Source organism: Puma concolor, chromosome D1 (genome assembly GCF_028749965.1).
Source record: "Puma concolor isolate L17-30 chromosome D1, mPumCon1.1.hap2, whole genome shotgun sequence".
Lineage (NCBI taxonomy): Eukaryota > Metazoa > Chordata > Mammalia > Carnivora > Felidae > Puma > Puma concolor.
The window spans coordinates 18067131-18083450 of NC_141676.1; the positions used below are offsets into that span (position 1 = coordinate 18067131).

Here is a 16320-nt window from a genome sequence, read left to right on the forward strand (position 1 = left end):
ACAGGCGATGTTGCTGGGGGTTCAAAGCAAACCCATCAAACCCGTGAGGTGTTGTATTGCTGACGTGCTCCAGCAGATGAGCTTCGGGGGGAGAAAAAGGTCGTTGATAACAAGCATACTGCAGCCAGGGTGGGAGGGCGGTGTCCCAGGCGGGAAACTGGCAGAGCAGGAAGCCAATCGGCAGTCTTGGGGATGGGAAAACTGAGGGCCAGAGACCACAGGGCCAGTAACTCCAGTTACATAGTGAGGTGCAGGCAGAGCTAGTACCTGAACCCGAGCTCCCGAAGCATCGGATGAGATTGGGATAGCTCTTGATTTGGATGGCTGTTCACCTGTCAACGCCATAATAAGTTTACGGTGCAAGAGACAACCACCATGAACCTGCAACACACACAGTAAGGAGTGGTTCCTTCTCACTCAGAAACGCCAGGATATGGGGCTAAGTTTAGAGGTTACAGTTGCAGACGTGCAGCACAACTTGGGCTCCATGGGACCTGAGGAGAGGCTTCTCACAATGGATGTGATGGGACTTCATTTACAGGATCACCGACCTCCCTGCACATCCTCACACTCACCCTCTCCATCAGACGAAACATCCCCCTTCATGACCCACTCACGAACAGCTGCTGTCTTGTGAGGACTTCTTTGACCTTTTCTCCATGCCAGTGGAGCCCATGGTACCTTGTGCCATCACCGTATCTACTTGAGACATCATTGGATGGATCCCCCTCTGTTATGATGACTTATATGTCTACTTGTCCAGATGGGTAACTCTGGCCAGGAAAACTAGACCTTATTCTTCCCTGTGTCTCCAAAGACTAGCCACAGCAGGCACAGAGCAGTAGGTATGTCGAAAATGAGGACCGATGGATGGATGGATGGACGGATGGATGGATGGATGGATGGATGGATGGATGGATGGATAGATGGATGGGTAGGTGGATGGATGATGGGTGGATAGATGGCAAATGAGGTAAATCTAGGGGATAGGGTACCCACTCTTCATGTCATTGAACAGGGATGGCATCTGTTCTAAGGAGACATACATCTAAGAGCATCTGTTTCCAAGCCAAAGTCAAAAAGCATAAATGCAGATGTGCATGTGAAGGGAAGGAACAGGCTGGCATCATCATCCACCCCCTCCTTTCGCCTACCTCCTTCTCCTGGTTTCCCAGGAAACATGTTGGAAATGAGACAGTGGTTCTCAAGATGTAGTTCCTGGGATACCGGTACCAAAATCCTCTGGGGAGTTTGTTAAAATGCAGATTCCTGGGCCCTGCCTCAGAGATTCTGACTCAGTGAGTTTGGGGTAGGGCCTGGGAATCTTAAATTTTTAACTAGCCCCACCCAAGTGACCCTGATGCCTGGGTACCTTTGGCAAGAATTCACTAAAGAGGAATGGCATACAGGGGCATGCCAGGAACTGCCTTCACTGACCGGCCCATCCAGAGAGCTTGAAAAATTGACCAAAGTCCCACAGGTACTACATGGCAGAAAGTGCCTGTAGAGTCTTCAAACACCTAAAGGGCCAGAGGGAAGGGAGGGAGGGTCCCTAACTCCCCCCATCCCTCAACCCCCAACCCCATCCCCAGCCTGAGGAGGCTGGCACATTCCCCAAACAGCCTTCCTTACCCCACAAGCCGCAGTGAGGAGCACCCGCCTTGTGTTCCCTGCTCCCTTGCAAAGCCCACAGGGGCAGGGCTTGCTCTGTGTTTACCAAGCCAGAGAAGCCAGCAGCTGTTTTCAGCGTCTGTTTCTACCTAAATACAGCTCTGGCTCCCAAACACGGGCTCTGCCAGCAAATGTTACCAGACCTGGAACACTAGCACCGGTTGTGTTCGGGCTGGAAAGGGCTCAAGGATTATGACAACACCGGAGGATCGTTCTGGACCGGGGAATGGCCAGCATCCTGGCAACCGCGAGACCACGAGTGGGCAGGCGGCCCTCCCAGGCCAGCTGGTGAGGTCCTGGAAGACGGAGAAAGAGCCCACGGGAAGGCGAAAGAAAGCACAGAGCCTCACCCCAAACCTCTGCTTGCCCCTGTGGTCCAACAGTACCTAAGCTCCAGCCATGCTGGACCTTTTGCTGAGCGCCTACGATGCGCCAGGCCTTATAGTTGGTGCCTTACCGTTTTGGTTTAGCCTTACAACAACCCTAGGAAACAAGTGATATGGTTGTCCCCATTTCACTTAAAAGAAGACCAAGATCCAGGAAGATAAAGCGAGTTGCCCGAATCCTGAGTTAGTCAGACTGGACGCAGAAAGTCAGGACTTGAATCCACATTTCTCTGCTTGCTCCATGTGCCTTCGCTGCTAGCTGTGCTGTTCTCCACGTGCACCCCAGGCTGTCTGGCCCCCCTGCTCCTGTCCGTGCTGTGCCCCCGATCGAGAATGCCTTGCCCCTGGGTGCCATCTTGTGGTTCTTCAGGCCCGGGTCGCTGGCCACTTCTTCCCTAGAGCCCTCCCGGATCCCGTCTCCTGTCAGTTAGTTGCTGGGACTGGTACTCAGCCCCCTTTTCCACCTGCCTTCCAGGTGCTGAGTTCCATGATGATCCCCCTACATCTCAATCTCCAAAACCTAGCCCCTGCCCACCACACCCCTGCTCCCAGTGTCTAACAGTCTTTTTCCCTGAACAGGCTTTCAGGCTGTCCCTTTGGTCAATGACACAAGTTCAAGGCCCACATGTAGACTGAGTACTTAATACACAGCTGCCTGTGCCCCGCCCCCAGCCAGGGCCGCTAGGCATCAGAGAGGGTGGTATGGTCTCTGGGTCAGACAGAAAAGGACTGATCCTAAACTGGAAGACTTAGGTGTGAGACTTGGTTCTGAAATTTCTCTGGGCTGCAGGTTCCATCTGAAGAATGGGTGCGCAGAGGGAATAGATGATCTCTGTGTCCCGTGGCTCAGCCAAGCATTTCCTGTAGATGATCTCAACGTCCCGTGGCTCAGTCAAGCATTTCCTGTGCATTGAATGGGGCAGCCTATGTCAGGCACTTGTGTCTTTATGAAGGATTGAATCCGCTGAGCCCTCAAGTGGGTGGGGGACACTGAGGCAGGCTCAGCTGAAGCAGGGGGTTAGAAGAAGACAAGTTTGGGTGGATCAGCTGAAGAAACACCAGGGAAGGAACACGGGACTGATCTGACACAGAGGGGAAGGGTCATGCTCCCCGATGGGGAAGGAGAGGCAGAAGGGCACCGGGCCGGTGCACCTGGCACTGGTGTGGGGTGACGGAAAGAGAACCTGGCCCTGCATGTCAGGAGATGAGGGTCTGGGCCAGCATGAGTGGCAGCGGGATTGAGAAGGGAGAGATTCTAGAAACATCTGGGAAGAATCTCTGGGACTCAGTGCTGCCAGCAAGTGGCAGAGAGAAAAAGGGGAAGCAGAGATGGCCGGGAGGTTTGACCCCGGGGAGGTGAGGGACCCACGTAGAGAAGCAGGATGAGCAGAGGGGAGCCCGGCTCTGAGAGGCGAGGGACAGGGACGGGGACAGAGGAACGAAGACCTGGCTTCTGGTCGCCACCGCTGCCCCTTACTACCCTGAGCCTGTTTTGTTACCCACGAAATGGGGGCTTTCGCGCACTCGCGTGCACGGTACGCGTGCATGGTAAGCCTCACAGACCCGACTTTTATCGTGGCGATGAGTTTACAATCGATTCTAATTCCACAAGGTAATGATAATAGCTATCATTTATCGATCACCTGCCATGTGCCGGCCACTGTCATAAGTAATTTGTTTACACTCACGATCTAATTTCTTCCTCGTGAGAATTCTACAAGACCCCCCTTCCGTCCCTCCCCCCCCCCCCCCCACATTGTGTGGACGGTAACACTGAAGATCAGAGAAATTGGACAACTTTCCCAAGATCTCACAGCTGGTAAGGGGCTGTCGCTGCCAACAAGCATTTCACAAGCGCCTGACGGGTACCAAGCACTGGCTAGAACACAAAGGGGGTGGAAAACCTGGCTTGGGCTTTCAAGGCACCTCCTGGCAGCTACCGGCCCACGGAGGAACAGGTCTGTGTGAGCTGTTTCTTCTGGAATTCTATTGTCTCTGCTGTGAATGTTGACAGACTGGGACAAATGACTCCTGGCTCGACTCTCCGCGCGCCGGGCGCTGGGAAGGGATGTCAAGCCCCGAGACCGTGGTTCATAATCAGTCACTGCACCCGCCTGCCTGCCTTTCATCCAACTTTGCTGGGTGCTATTATTCAGCTCTGAGCCATCGCCAGGAGCTGCAAAGCAGTTAATTACAGAAGTATAATCCCCTTCTTCACAAGAAGCTGATCTTCTAGGGTTGCGAGAAGATAAGATTTATGCCTCTTTCAATTCCTTTATTCTCCCATCAACATAGATTCATATTTCAGTTTCCTGCATCGGAAACAAAAAGGAAACTCGCTCAGCCCACTGCTGCCTGAGAGAGATAAATTAGGCTACACAAAGAACCAGTCCTACAAACTCAATCTCTTTCCCTTCCTTTCATGTTTGTGATTATAAACAGAGTCAAGGGCAGTTGAAATATATCCCTCTGCCTGCCTGCCTGCCTGGTCCCGCTCAAAGAGAGAGACGACACGGTGATAACCATCCATGTGGTACCGGGGAAAGACGAAAACAGGCCCCCCACAATCCGACGACGGCCCGGCGAGCGGAGCCGATAGAAAGACCTTTGTCTCCTGCCATTCTCTGGTCACAGAATCGTTTCAAAAGGCCACGGAGAGAAGCCGGATGCCAGGCCACTGTGAATGCTTTCATTTTTTGATGGCCACGTGTGCAACGATATTTGCTCAAAAGAGAGGGCCTTGCGACTTGGCGGGCTGTGCGGCGGGACTGTGCCAGGGCCCCTGGCCAGTTTCAGAAGTGCGTGGACATAGGTCACCAGCAGATCAGACCGCCGAACGAGGCTAGTCTTAGCGGCCCTGAGGAGCAGATTCCAAGCTCTTGGGAGGAGAAAAGCTGCACTTCCTGGGGAAAGCGGTCCCCCGTGACACGACATTATCCTTCTCCAGAGGGATTGGGGTGGGTTACGCTGATTATTTTCGCTGCCGTTCAGCTGCTTTTGTTGCTTTTCGTGGGCGTCACTGGAGCTATTAAGTGTCAAGCGTTCCACTGGCGGAGGAGAAGCAAGGGGGCCCCAGGAAATGAACTGATTTGCCTGAGGAAACAGAGCAGGTCCTTGGCAGAACAGGGAGTGACAGAAGCTCTGGCGAGAGCCGCTGGGACCCTCTGAAGGGGGCGCCTGGGCGGCTCCGTCCGTTCAGCGCCGGACTCGGGATCGGCTCAGGTCGTGGTCTCACGGTTCGAGAGTTCAAGTCCCGAAACGGGTTCTGCCCTGACAGCTTGGGATTCTCTCTCTCCCTTTCTGCCCCCTTCCGCTCTCTCCCTCTCTCTCTCTCTCTCTCTCAAAATAAATAAACTTAAAAAAAAATAAAGTTTCAAAAAAAATACAGCTGGCGGGCACTCACCTCAAATGCCAGGCACTATGCGAAGGGGCCCCGTGCGTCCTAACAACTAAGAAGCAAACACCGTCACACGTGACAGATGAGGAAACTGAGGCTTGGCTTCGCGGTGAGAGGCCAGCGCAATGCCACCTCCCCCGGGGACTCCTCTCAGACATCCTGACTCTCCGTGGAGGCGGGTTTTTTTTTTTTGCGACTTCTGATGGGGCAAGGGAAAATCTAATTTTTGAAAGATAATGAAGAAAAGGAGGAAGGGAAGAGAGGAAACTGAATACAAGAGCCAAGCGGGCCCCTGTAATAAAATGTCATCCCACAAGATGTAAGACAACAGCCTTTAATAGACTCTGAGATTCAATTATCCCTTTATATTTCCAGCAGACCTGTCACCGTCTAAATCATCCCTTCACTGTAAACACACCCTAATTCACAAATAGGATATAAAACAAATCACATTTGAAAGCCAGGGAGCTTCTGCGCCATCGCTCTGCAATGACACACACACCTCAGCCCTCGCTCCCCGGGGAAGAAGGGCAACGGGCCCGGGGCCGGCCTCGCAGATGGCCAGGAAGGGCCAATCCAGCTTGTCCATTCTGGGGCTTTTAAAGGAGGTTCTTCTCTCCCCTCTTGATCGGCCTCTCTCAAGCCCTCAGAGGAAGGATAGCAACTCCTGACTCCATTGGGAGCGTTCTAATTGTTTTTTTTTTTTTTTTTTTTTTCCAGAAGCCTTTCCTAGTGTGTGATACCGCAGGGGAACCAACACATGAGGTTTTCCTAACAGCTGCCAGGGGAGGGACGTGCCTGCCCGGCCCTACTCTTCTACAAAGTTGGGCTTTCCTAAGGAGCAGGCGCCAGCCTTGCCTAGAAAGAGACCCCAGCCCTGCACAGGGTCCCTCCCCTCACCCCCATAGACTAGTTCCTCCGCCTCATTCCTCATTCTAGTCCCGTCTCCAGTACTCTCATTTATTGGCTTTCCTCCCTTTTTTAAAGTTATAAAAGTAGCACATGCTCATTGTAACATGTTGCCCGACAGAGTTGTAAAAGGGAAGTTTTCTTCATTCTTCCCCAACTCAGTTCCGTGTTCCCGACTGAGCCAGAGTTGTCGACGGTCGAGTGTGTGTCCTTACACGTATGTTTTTTGGTTCGTGTAGATATTAAAGACAATTTTTGCCTTTTTCACAAATGTGGCATCAAACCATACGTGTTTCTGTACAGCTTGCTATTTAGAATTAACAAAATAGCATGGACAACTCTTCATGACGACAGAGAGATGTCGGGCTCATTCTTTTTAATAATGTTGCGTACATGACATTATGCAGGATGAGTGCACCGTAACTTTGCCAACGGTCCAACAACCTTGACTCTCCCGGATATCATGATATTATATCGTGCCCGACCCCTCGTACCTATGAATGCCATGGTCTCCCTCCATTTATAAATTGTCCAAATTTGGCAAGGCCCTTTCCAGGCTGGCCCAGCCTCAGAAACAGAACTCCTTAGCCATACAGTGTTTCTAAGAGCAGTGCCTGCGGACATCCAGTTCTGGGCATTCAGGCAGGTCTTGGATGTGTAAATGCAGGTTTCACTGCCATGAAATCTGGACTTCCTTTTGGCAACGAAGAAAACAGAAAGCATAACTAAAGCCTTAAGACGTCATAAATAGGCATGCAAAGCAAAAATACTACACATAATTGTAGGCATAAACCCGACACCTGCCAGAAAGATTTAATCCTCAAGAACACAAAAAGACGTTGTTTACCAAAGAAGGATTTTTATAATGCCATTGCTGCATTTTATGAGGGAGGAGAGAGGCCTGAAGTGGAGACAGGCTACAGCAGATTTCTGTGCTCATTTAAACTGAATGCTAAAACACTCTGGGTCTGAAACGTTTCGAGACTGGAAGTAAATTCTTCGAGGCAATCTGCTTTCCTAGAGCTCTTTTATGGAAGTCACATCTGAACAGTTTTAGAAATCAAAATGAAATCTCACAAAGTGTATCTTTTAGAACTAGTTATTCCATTTCCGGGACTCTACTCTAAAGAAATACCCAGCAGTGCCCGTAAAGATACAGGCAAAAGGATGTTTATCCCGGCATCATGTGAAATTTTGGAAAAAGGAAAACAAGTGAAGAGATCTACAACAGGGAGATGTAGGTACTACGACACAACTATTAAAAAAGACACAGAGTGTTGGATATTAAGAATACTAACTTTATATTAGGAATATTTACTTACGATGCTAAGTAAAAAGAGATTTAAAATTGTATATTAAAATGATGTAAAAATGTACCCAGAGAACACTGGAAATAAATACACCAACATATCAACAGCGTTCTCTCCAGGTGGTGGAGCCATGTGGCTTTCTTCTTCTTCTCTTTTACTTTTCTGTAGTTTGTACATTTGCTAAAATCAGCCTGCGTTACTTTCGTAGTGGAATAAATTAAATAGTCTTAAACCGCGCAGAAGACAGAGCTGACGCGCCTGGCTATTTTTAGGATCATGCGATGGCATGTATGAGAAGGGACAGGAGTGCATAAGGCTAAGGGTCGTCTGGGTTGGGAAGGGAGAGTAATGGAGAAAACCCCCTCATTGCCTGTTGTCTTTCGCAGTGTGGGCCACGGGGTGCAACGCCTTTAGCAGAACAACTGACACACAAAGAAAACCCAGTAACGTCCAAAAGATGACACTGTCGGTTCGCTCAGCATGCAGTATGCACCTACTGTGTGCCTGGCAGTAGGGGAAGTGACCAACCTCACATTCCAGCTTATTAAAAAATAAGACAGGGGCGCCTGGGTGGCGCAGTCAGTTAAGCGGCCGACTTCAGCCAGGTCACGATCTCGCGGTCCGTGAGTTCGAGCCCCGCGTCAGGCTCTGGGCTGATGGCTCAGAGCCTGGAGCCTGTTTCCGATTCTGTGTCTCCCTCTCTCTCTGCCCCTCCCCCGTTCATGCTCTGTCTCTCTCTGTCCCAAAAATAAATAAACGTTGAAAAAAAAATTAAAAAAAAAAAAAAAATAAGACGACGCTTGGTCCCCCTCATTACACGTGACTTGGAGCACATCGATTACCTGGATCTCCCCCCTATTCTCAGAAAGGCAAACAAAAAGAAAAATGAGTAAGTTGAAATTTGCAACGGATGTCAAGAAAGGACATACGGGAAGTAGCCCAGGACCCCCAACAGATTCTGCTAAGAGCATGTGTTCCTCCTGAGAGGCAGCTCTGGGGAAAGATGCAGCCAGGCAGGTATCGAGCTGAAGTTTGCAATTTCTGCCGTCTGTCCTGAAAGTTCTTGACTGATGGCTGCTCGCAGCAGGACTGTTAAACAGTTATTAATCCATTCATTCAACAGATAGTTATTGGATACCGACTATGTGTCAGTGCTATTCTAGAAGCTAGGGGTAACACAGTGAATCAAAGTCCTCCCCCCGAGGGCATGTACATTCTAGTGCAACAAATAAAAACATAAACTACAATCAATCACTGCTGTGGAAAAAATAAGTAGAACAGACTCAGGGAAGAGGGTGACAAAGGCTCTTTTCTAGGCTGAGGATTCCAAGAAGTCCTCCCTAAAGAAGTGATATTTGAGCAAAACCCTGAATAAACGGATCGAGTGCCATGAATATCTACAGTAGCGTTCTATGTTGAAAGAACAAGTGCAAAGGCCCTGAGGCAGGAGTGCAGCAAGAACACCAATCCAGCGGGAGCACCGTGAACAAGGAAGAGAGTGGGTAGAAACTGAAGTCAGGGATGTAACCGGGAGCCAGATCGCCCAGGGCCTTTTAGGATATGGTGAGGACTTCAGAGTTTATTCTAGGAATAAGAGATCACTAGATGTCTTGAAATGGGGAGTAACATGATGTGATTTAGGTCTAAAAAGAGTATTCTGGCTACCACGTGGGGGGTAAGAACATAAACAAGAATTTGGGCCAGGACGTTACTGCAGGAATCTATTGAGAGGGGATGGTGAAGATGAGAAGTAGTAAGATTCAAGACATATTTTGAAAAAGGGGTTTGGAAGATTTGGAGATAGACTGAATGTGAAGTGAGGGAGAGAGAGAAATGGAGAAAGGAAGGAAGGGAGAAAAGAGAGAGAGAGAAAGAAAGAGAGAGAGAGAGAGGGAGAAAGGAGAGAGAGAGGAAGGAAGGAAGGAAGGAAGGAAGGAAGGAAGGAAGGAAGGAAGGAAGGAAGGGGAAGAAGGGAGGGCGGAAGAGAGGGGAGGGAAAGGAAAGGAAAGGAAAGGAAAGGAAAGGGGGAAGGAAGGAAGGAAGGAAGGAAGGAAGGAAGGAAGGAAGGGAAAAAGAAAGAAAGAAAGAAAGAAAGAAAGAAAGAAAGAAAGAAAGAAAGAAAGAAAGAAAGAAAGAAAGAAAGAGTCAAGGAAAAATCCAAGGTCTTGGGCATGGGAAACTGGGTAAATGGTGGTGCTACTTAATGATATGGGGGACACTCGGGGAGCAGTGGGTATTTTGTTCTGTTTTGTTTTAGGGGGATGTTAGAGATGCCATTGACCCAGCCTTCCCACTCTGGTCTTACCACATCAGGGCACACGGGCTGACCTCCAGTGGTCATCGTCTGCAGCTCTCTTTGCCTGAGAGCTTCCTCCCAAGCTGCAGAAACCACTTGGTGTGCCCAGCACAGCTCATGGGAGCCGCCCTCGATCCCTGACAAAGCGAAGTTGGTGAATAAACGCCCCAGCTCCCTCCTCTGAGTGGAGCGGGGGAACACTGGATAATTCTGACGTGTGCTTTTACACCACGGTTTGCTAGGCTTCACCAGTGGGATTTTTAAGCTCCAGTCTCCCATAGTACCCGCCAGCTTGATAACACCCTTTGTTGGCCTTTTCCCCATCCCAGCTCATTCTCCCTAATTCCCTACTGCTGGTTCCAGTACCTCCCAAGAGCATTACTTACACTCGAAACCTTGCCTCAGGTTTCTGGGGCCGTCCAAACTAAGATGGGATAAACGAGAACATCTTCCAATTCCTTCTACCCACTCTTCTTCACAGCCACTGCTAGTCTCCTTTTCTGGTGCTTCTCACTACCTCTAAAACAACAGTAGCAGAGTCAAGACGATCAATGAGCCTCAGTCACATAGAGCGGGGACAAAATGGAGTAATTGTAATAAACCAGAGTATCAGTCTTCCTTTTCTTTTTAGGCACTGAGGGCAGCTTTGCTTTGCTTTTATATTTTCAAAACCAACAAGGAACAGAAAGAACAATGGTCCAGAGCCAGGGAGGTGGCAAAATGGAAGAGGCCGGAGAGAATGACAGACCTTTTCCGTCGCCTCCTTCACCGGGCAGTTCGGCGAATGCCCTATGACATGACGGCCACGGACTATTAGCAGCAGCATCAAATGCCATTTGTTAAGCATTGACTCCAGAAGGAACCGAACTCTCTCATCAAAAGCCAGGGAACGGGAGACTTGACTTGCCATATGCCGTATCTCTTAGGGAAGCACGCTTGTTTCTACGGTAGCGTTTTTAGAGGTCGCAAATGATTCAGAATCGTCACTTTCCAATTTCCTTCTGTTGACATGGATTGACGGTGGGAGGAGGCGGTTAAAAAAAGCAAAAGCTGTGCAAAGATCTTTTGGTTTGAGGCAAAACAAAAAACAAAAACAAAAACAAAAAAAAAACCCCAAAACCAAAAAAAACCAAAAAACAAAAAAAAAACCCAAAAAACAAAACCCTGACACTTGCTACAAATGAACTGCTGTGAGCATCCATCAGGCATGACATAAACATGATCATCCTTTCTACAGATGAGAAGACAGCAGGCGCAAAGTGCCATCATCGGTGAGGATGCCCGAATCTGCACTCCCTGGAACATCAAAGGGTACTGGAGACCAAGCATATGCTTTAGAATCAGTCGGATCCGGGATCCAACTCCGGGCTAGCTACTTACTAGCTGGAGACACTGGCATCCTGTGTAGCCCCTTTGAGCCTTGGTTTTCTCATGAGCTCAGTGGAGATAATACAGTGGCTGAGGTGACACAATGGCCGGCAACACGCAGAGCAAGCCGGCCACCAGCCTCAGTTCCCTTCTCTGGTTAACTACTTGTAGCCGAAGGTCTCAGTAAAGACCCGGCGAAAAGGCTTGGCGACTCTCAAGGCAGAGGCGCTGCCGCTCAGCACGAACGGACGACTTCCGTGAGCAAAGATTCGTCCCCAGGCCTTCGAGCGAGCCTCTCCCAAAGGCCCCCCCATGCAACAGGAGGAGCTCTTCTCAAACTTGTATCTGACACTCTGTACCCTCGGCACCGATCGCGGTGCCCGGCGCATTGTAGGGAGGGCAAGTTTGGTGCTATGGAAATGGCACACGCTTCTGAGTTAGACAGGCCTGGGCTCAAGTCCCAGTTCTGCCACTTGCCTTTGAGCAAGTCATTTCCTTAAGCCTCTGTCTCCTTTCCTGTAAGCTCGGTAATAACATCTATTAAAATGTTGTGAGTATGAACCAAGGGAACGGATGCTCAGCCTAGTACAGCGCCTGGCAAACGGGAGACACTTGACAAATGTGAGCCTTTATTAATGCACATTTGCTGAATGAACTCGGGGGCGAAAAGGACTCCATTTAATCAACACCACACGCACATTCCCATACACAACAGAAATACGCCATATCACATCTTCCTTCGTGTATATCAGGATGTAGCCACACCGCTTTCTTATAGGGGCAACGATTTCTTCGGCTCCGATTTCATGCCGCATAATCGTGGCAAGCTCCGATCTGTTCTTGGGACATACACCGAACAAAACACACTGCCTGGCCCCACCTCCGTGCCGACATACACACAGAAGGAAAATCTGGTTACGAACAACGTCAAGGGAATCTTACAGCATCTCCCCCCCCGCCACCCGCCACCCGCCAAAGTATATGAACTACAACTGGAATTCTCCAGAGTGAGAAGCCTGAGAGACACCACCTCTAAGCAAGTGATCAAGATTAACCTCACCAGAAATAAAACGCATCCGCATTACACACGGCACCTGACATGGTACCCTGAGGAGGACATATCACTTCGGTGGTTTTCTTGCAGAAACTTCAAAACCTTAGGCTAATCGTGAGGAAACATCAGACAAATCCAAATCAAAGGACAGTCTACAAAACAACTGGCGGGAACTCTTCAGAAGTGTCAAGGTCGTGCAAGACGAGGAAATAACGAGGAGCGGTCACAGACTAGAGGAGGCTAAGGAGACACGAAATCTACATGCGGCGCGGGACCCTGGATGCATCTCATTAAGCTTGCGTTTCAGCCAAAAAAAAAAAAAAAAAAAGTCAAAGGGGAAAAGGATTCACAAAAGGTCTGACCCCTCGAGGGGTGCATGAAGAGAGAAGGCCAGTCCCAAGAATTCTACCGACCACCTGGGGGTGAGAAAGATTTATGGAAGGATTAAAGTCTGGGCCCCGTTTCTGCCCATCTTTTTTAAACCTGAGCACCCAGGGTACAGCCACTTTCTCTCCTGCCCCCTCCATCCCCTCAAATTCAACCTACAGTAAGGGAATAGGGTCTGAGCCACCTCGGCTCAGTCTCACAGCAGCGGAATTTGCTCCTGGCAGTTTCGCTGGTTAGCAAGATAAACATTCGGCAGCATAATATGGCACAGTGCTTTTTCAGACAAAATATGGCATGTCAGTAGAGCTGCCATACCGGGATGTAGGCCTCAGGTGCAAGGTTTCAAGGTACAAAAGGGGCCCCTCGCTCCTCAGGGAGGAGGGGACCCCACGTGCCCGACTTCAGGTAAGTGGGAGTCTCCAAGTTATACTGGAGTCCGAGGAAGGCTTCCACCTTATAGTGGTAGAATGCCGGGGCTCAGGCTCAGCCCGTGGAGTGAGGTTCACAGAACCGCCACAGGAGGCCACGCTGCCTCCTCCAAGCTGCTAGCATTTACCGCACCCTTACTGTCCTGACCAAGACTGAGACCGGCTTATGAGGATTACGCAGCAGCAGACACGGGGGCTCCACCGAGAGTTCCGAATCACACGCTGCTGACGCTGAAGCCTGAGCACCTCTACCCGGAAGAGTGTTCTGTGAGAGTCAGGTACAGAGCAAACATTGAGAGCCACTATTCTTTCAGGCCGGACTGTGTGTGTGAGTGTGTGTGCGCGCTTGTGCAAGTGTTGGGATTTCTAGAATGTGTCTGTAGATTTGCGCGACATCGTTTCCGGTCCCCTTGCTTCCCACCCCACCCATTTTCTCCGGCCTCTCTCCGTCCTGTGTCCCTGCCCGTGTCTCATGTCTTAGGGTCTCTTCTATGTGCTGTTTAGTCCCCTGACCCTTCCCAGTCTTCCTGCCTCCGTGCATCTGAGATGAGAGGGTAATGGACAGAATCCATTCATTCACGCATTCATTCAGGCATTGGAGACGAACGCGGCTCTGGGGATACAATTACACACAACAAAGACAAGAGCTTTGCTTTCACGGAATTCACGTATTAGTAGAGGGAGACAATCAGCAAACAAAGATACAAGAAAACAGCAATAATGAGGAGTGTTGTGATGAAAGCAAATCAGGATGGTGTGAACGGGAGTGATGGGAGGTTACCGTTGTCCGGGTGGTGAAGGCAGGACCTTCCTGAGGAGGTAACTTTTAAGCTTGGATGTAGACAAGGGCGATCCAGCCCTGCAAACACCTGAGGGTTCCAGGCGAAGGGAATGACTAGTGCAAAGGCCCGAAGGCCGGCCCAAACTTGGCAGAAGTTTGAGATATTTATTAATGAGCTGACTGAAGCCCTCATCCCATTCTCTCTCTCTCTCTCTCTCTCTCTCTATATATATATATATATATATATCTATCTATCACTGGACAAAGGACCGTGAGATCCCACACATGGCCTTCCTTTTCAATTCCTTGCTAAGCAGGAATAAAGAGGAAGATAACTGAACAAAATATTCAGTCTTTTGTAAAACACTCTTACGTTCAGAAGGTTGGGTGTAGGGCCACATCCTTCCTGGGTGGGCACACGTCGCCAGTCAGCCACTGTGTCGCCCCGAACAACTGTTCGGGGGGGCCAACTAATTAAAAATTTAATCCCATGATTTTCATCTTAATCTCTTTCTCCCATTAGCTCTGATCAATGCCCACAAATACAATTTAGCAGAACATCCATTTGGATAAATGACTCAGGGGGGTACCTAAGTAGCCTGTTGGTTATAAACCAACAGATCACTAAAATTCTATGCTAATTACTAAAAACCACGCCCTAATTTTAAAAGCATTTTATTAGCATAAAAGCTACATTCCTGTTGTCAGATGAAACGTCCTCCCTATGCTGCGCACAACAACTGGGCAAACCTGCCTCTCTTGACCTTCAGGAGTCAAGTTGCAGGTAAGCAGCGCGCTCGAGACATGTCTTCTCGCCTTTACCTCACACTGTAACACAAGCAACAGTGAAAGCTGTACCGGTAAGAAGATTCCACGAACTGCTCAGCTCCCTGGGGGATTCCACTGCACCTGCCAAAAACAAAACCCAAAACCGATCAGGCCAGAAACCGCCTAAGCAACGAAGCAAAACTGAATGTGGAGAGAGGAGGACTGGGTTGAAGAGTGGCGAACCGCAGCCTGTTCCAATGCCAAGGCGGCTGCTGAAGAAGATCCTGGCTGTGCTCACTCGGTCTGCAAGTCAGGGAATACTTATTTGGTGACCATCTTTCTTCCAGTCCCTGGCAAAAATTCTACTGTTTTCCAGCTCACAGCACATCCTAGGATGCCAAGATCCTTCAGTTTCTTCAAGTAAAAGAGATCTTCATTTTATTTTATTTTAATTTTTTTTCAACGTTTATTTATTTTTGAGAGACAGAGTGTGAGCGGACAAGGGGCAGAAAGAGAGGGAGGCACAGAATCCGAAGCAGGCCCCAGGCTCTGAGCTGTCAGCACAGAGTCCGACCCTGGGCTGGAACTCAGGAACCGTGAGATCACGACCTGAGCCGAAGTCGGGCGCTTAACCGACTGAGCCACCCAGGCGCCCCAAAGAGATCTTCATTTTAAAAACAAAAGTCAGGGGCGCCTGGGTGGCTCAGTCGGTTGAGCGTCCGACTTTGGCTCAGGTCATGATCTCCCCGTTTGTGAGTTCGAGCTCGGCATCGGGCTCTGTGCTGACAGCTCGGAGCCTGGAGCCTGCTTCAAATTCTGTCTCCCTCTCTCTCTGCTCTTCCCCCGCTCATGCTCTGGCTCTCTGTCTCAAAAATAAATAAATGTTAAAAAAAATTTTAAAAATAATAATAAAAGTCAATAGCTCTGGTCTCCTGTAACCTTTTCGGTCCCTTAACAGTGCTTTCCGCAGGTGGGTTTTCACTGCCATTTCAATAAAGGGTGAGAAGTGTGAAGAATGGTGCCTGCCACCGATGAAGACCAATTAAGTATCCTTCCCATGCTGGACATGACCTCGGAAACAGGAGGACAGGTTACCAGACAGCAGGTGTAGCTGGTGGCTGGGCCCATTTAATAAATAAGCCTTAAAGGAGAAGAAAACTGTTTCCAGGCCGTTGAGGCCCTCCCCCCCCCCCCCCCACACACATTTTACCGCGATGAAGTCCTAGCTGCTAAGCATCGTCTCTGCCCCTGTATTGCATCTGCCACTTCCAATAATAAAGGGTTCGGGGATGGGTTTGCCACATACACTTTCTTGACCTGCCTCCCAGCCACCTCCCCGGCTCCGTCCCTCCTCGCCCCCCAGACAACCCTCCCGCACCCACAAGGCCGTCCCTGCGGTCCCCCTCTCACCAACAAGCCGCCGGAGGAAGACCCTCGAAGCTGCTCGGTCAGACTGCGCCGCAGCTGAAGCAAAAATCCGGAAGGGGAAAGGAGCAGAGACCCCTCGCATTCTTAGCTTCCACAGGGCTCCAGGGCAACCGGGGAGGAAGTGACGTGTCTCGGCA

General features: G+C 49.8%; 1 protein-coding gene across 9 annotated transcripts in view; it reads right to left on the minus strand.

Moving 5' to 3' along the window:
- LOC147576526 (uncharacterized) overlaps positions 1-16294 on the minus strand; it is a 126027-nt gene extending 109733 nt beyond the window's left edge. For 6 of the 9 annotated variants that reach the window (XR_015240868.1, XR_015240866.1, XR_015240867.1 and 3 more), the window contains exons 1-2: positions 16166-16294; positions 14810-14896 (exon numbers count right to left, since the gene is read on the minus strand). Coding sequence is in view for 2 of the 9 variants with exons in the window: in XM_086677609.1 (XP_086533735.1) it covers positions 14846-14896; positions 16166-16265 (151 nt within the window). In the remaining 7 variants the exon portion in view is untranslated. The remainder of the gene's footprint in view (positions 1-14809; positions 14897-16165) is intronic. The other 3 variants (XM_086677609.1, XM_086677608.1, XR_015240870.1) reach the window with 2 other exon arrangements.
- Positions 16295-16320: the final 26 nt, after the last annotated feature.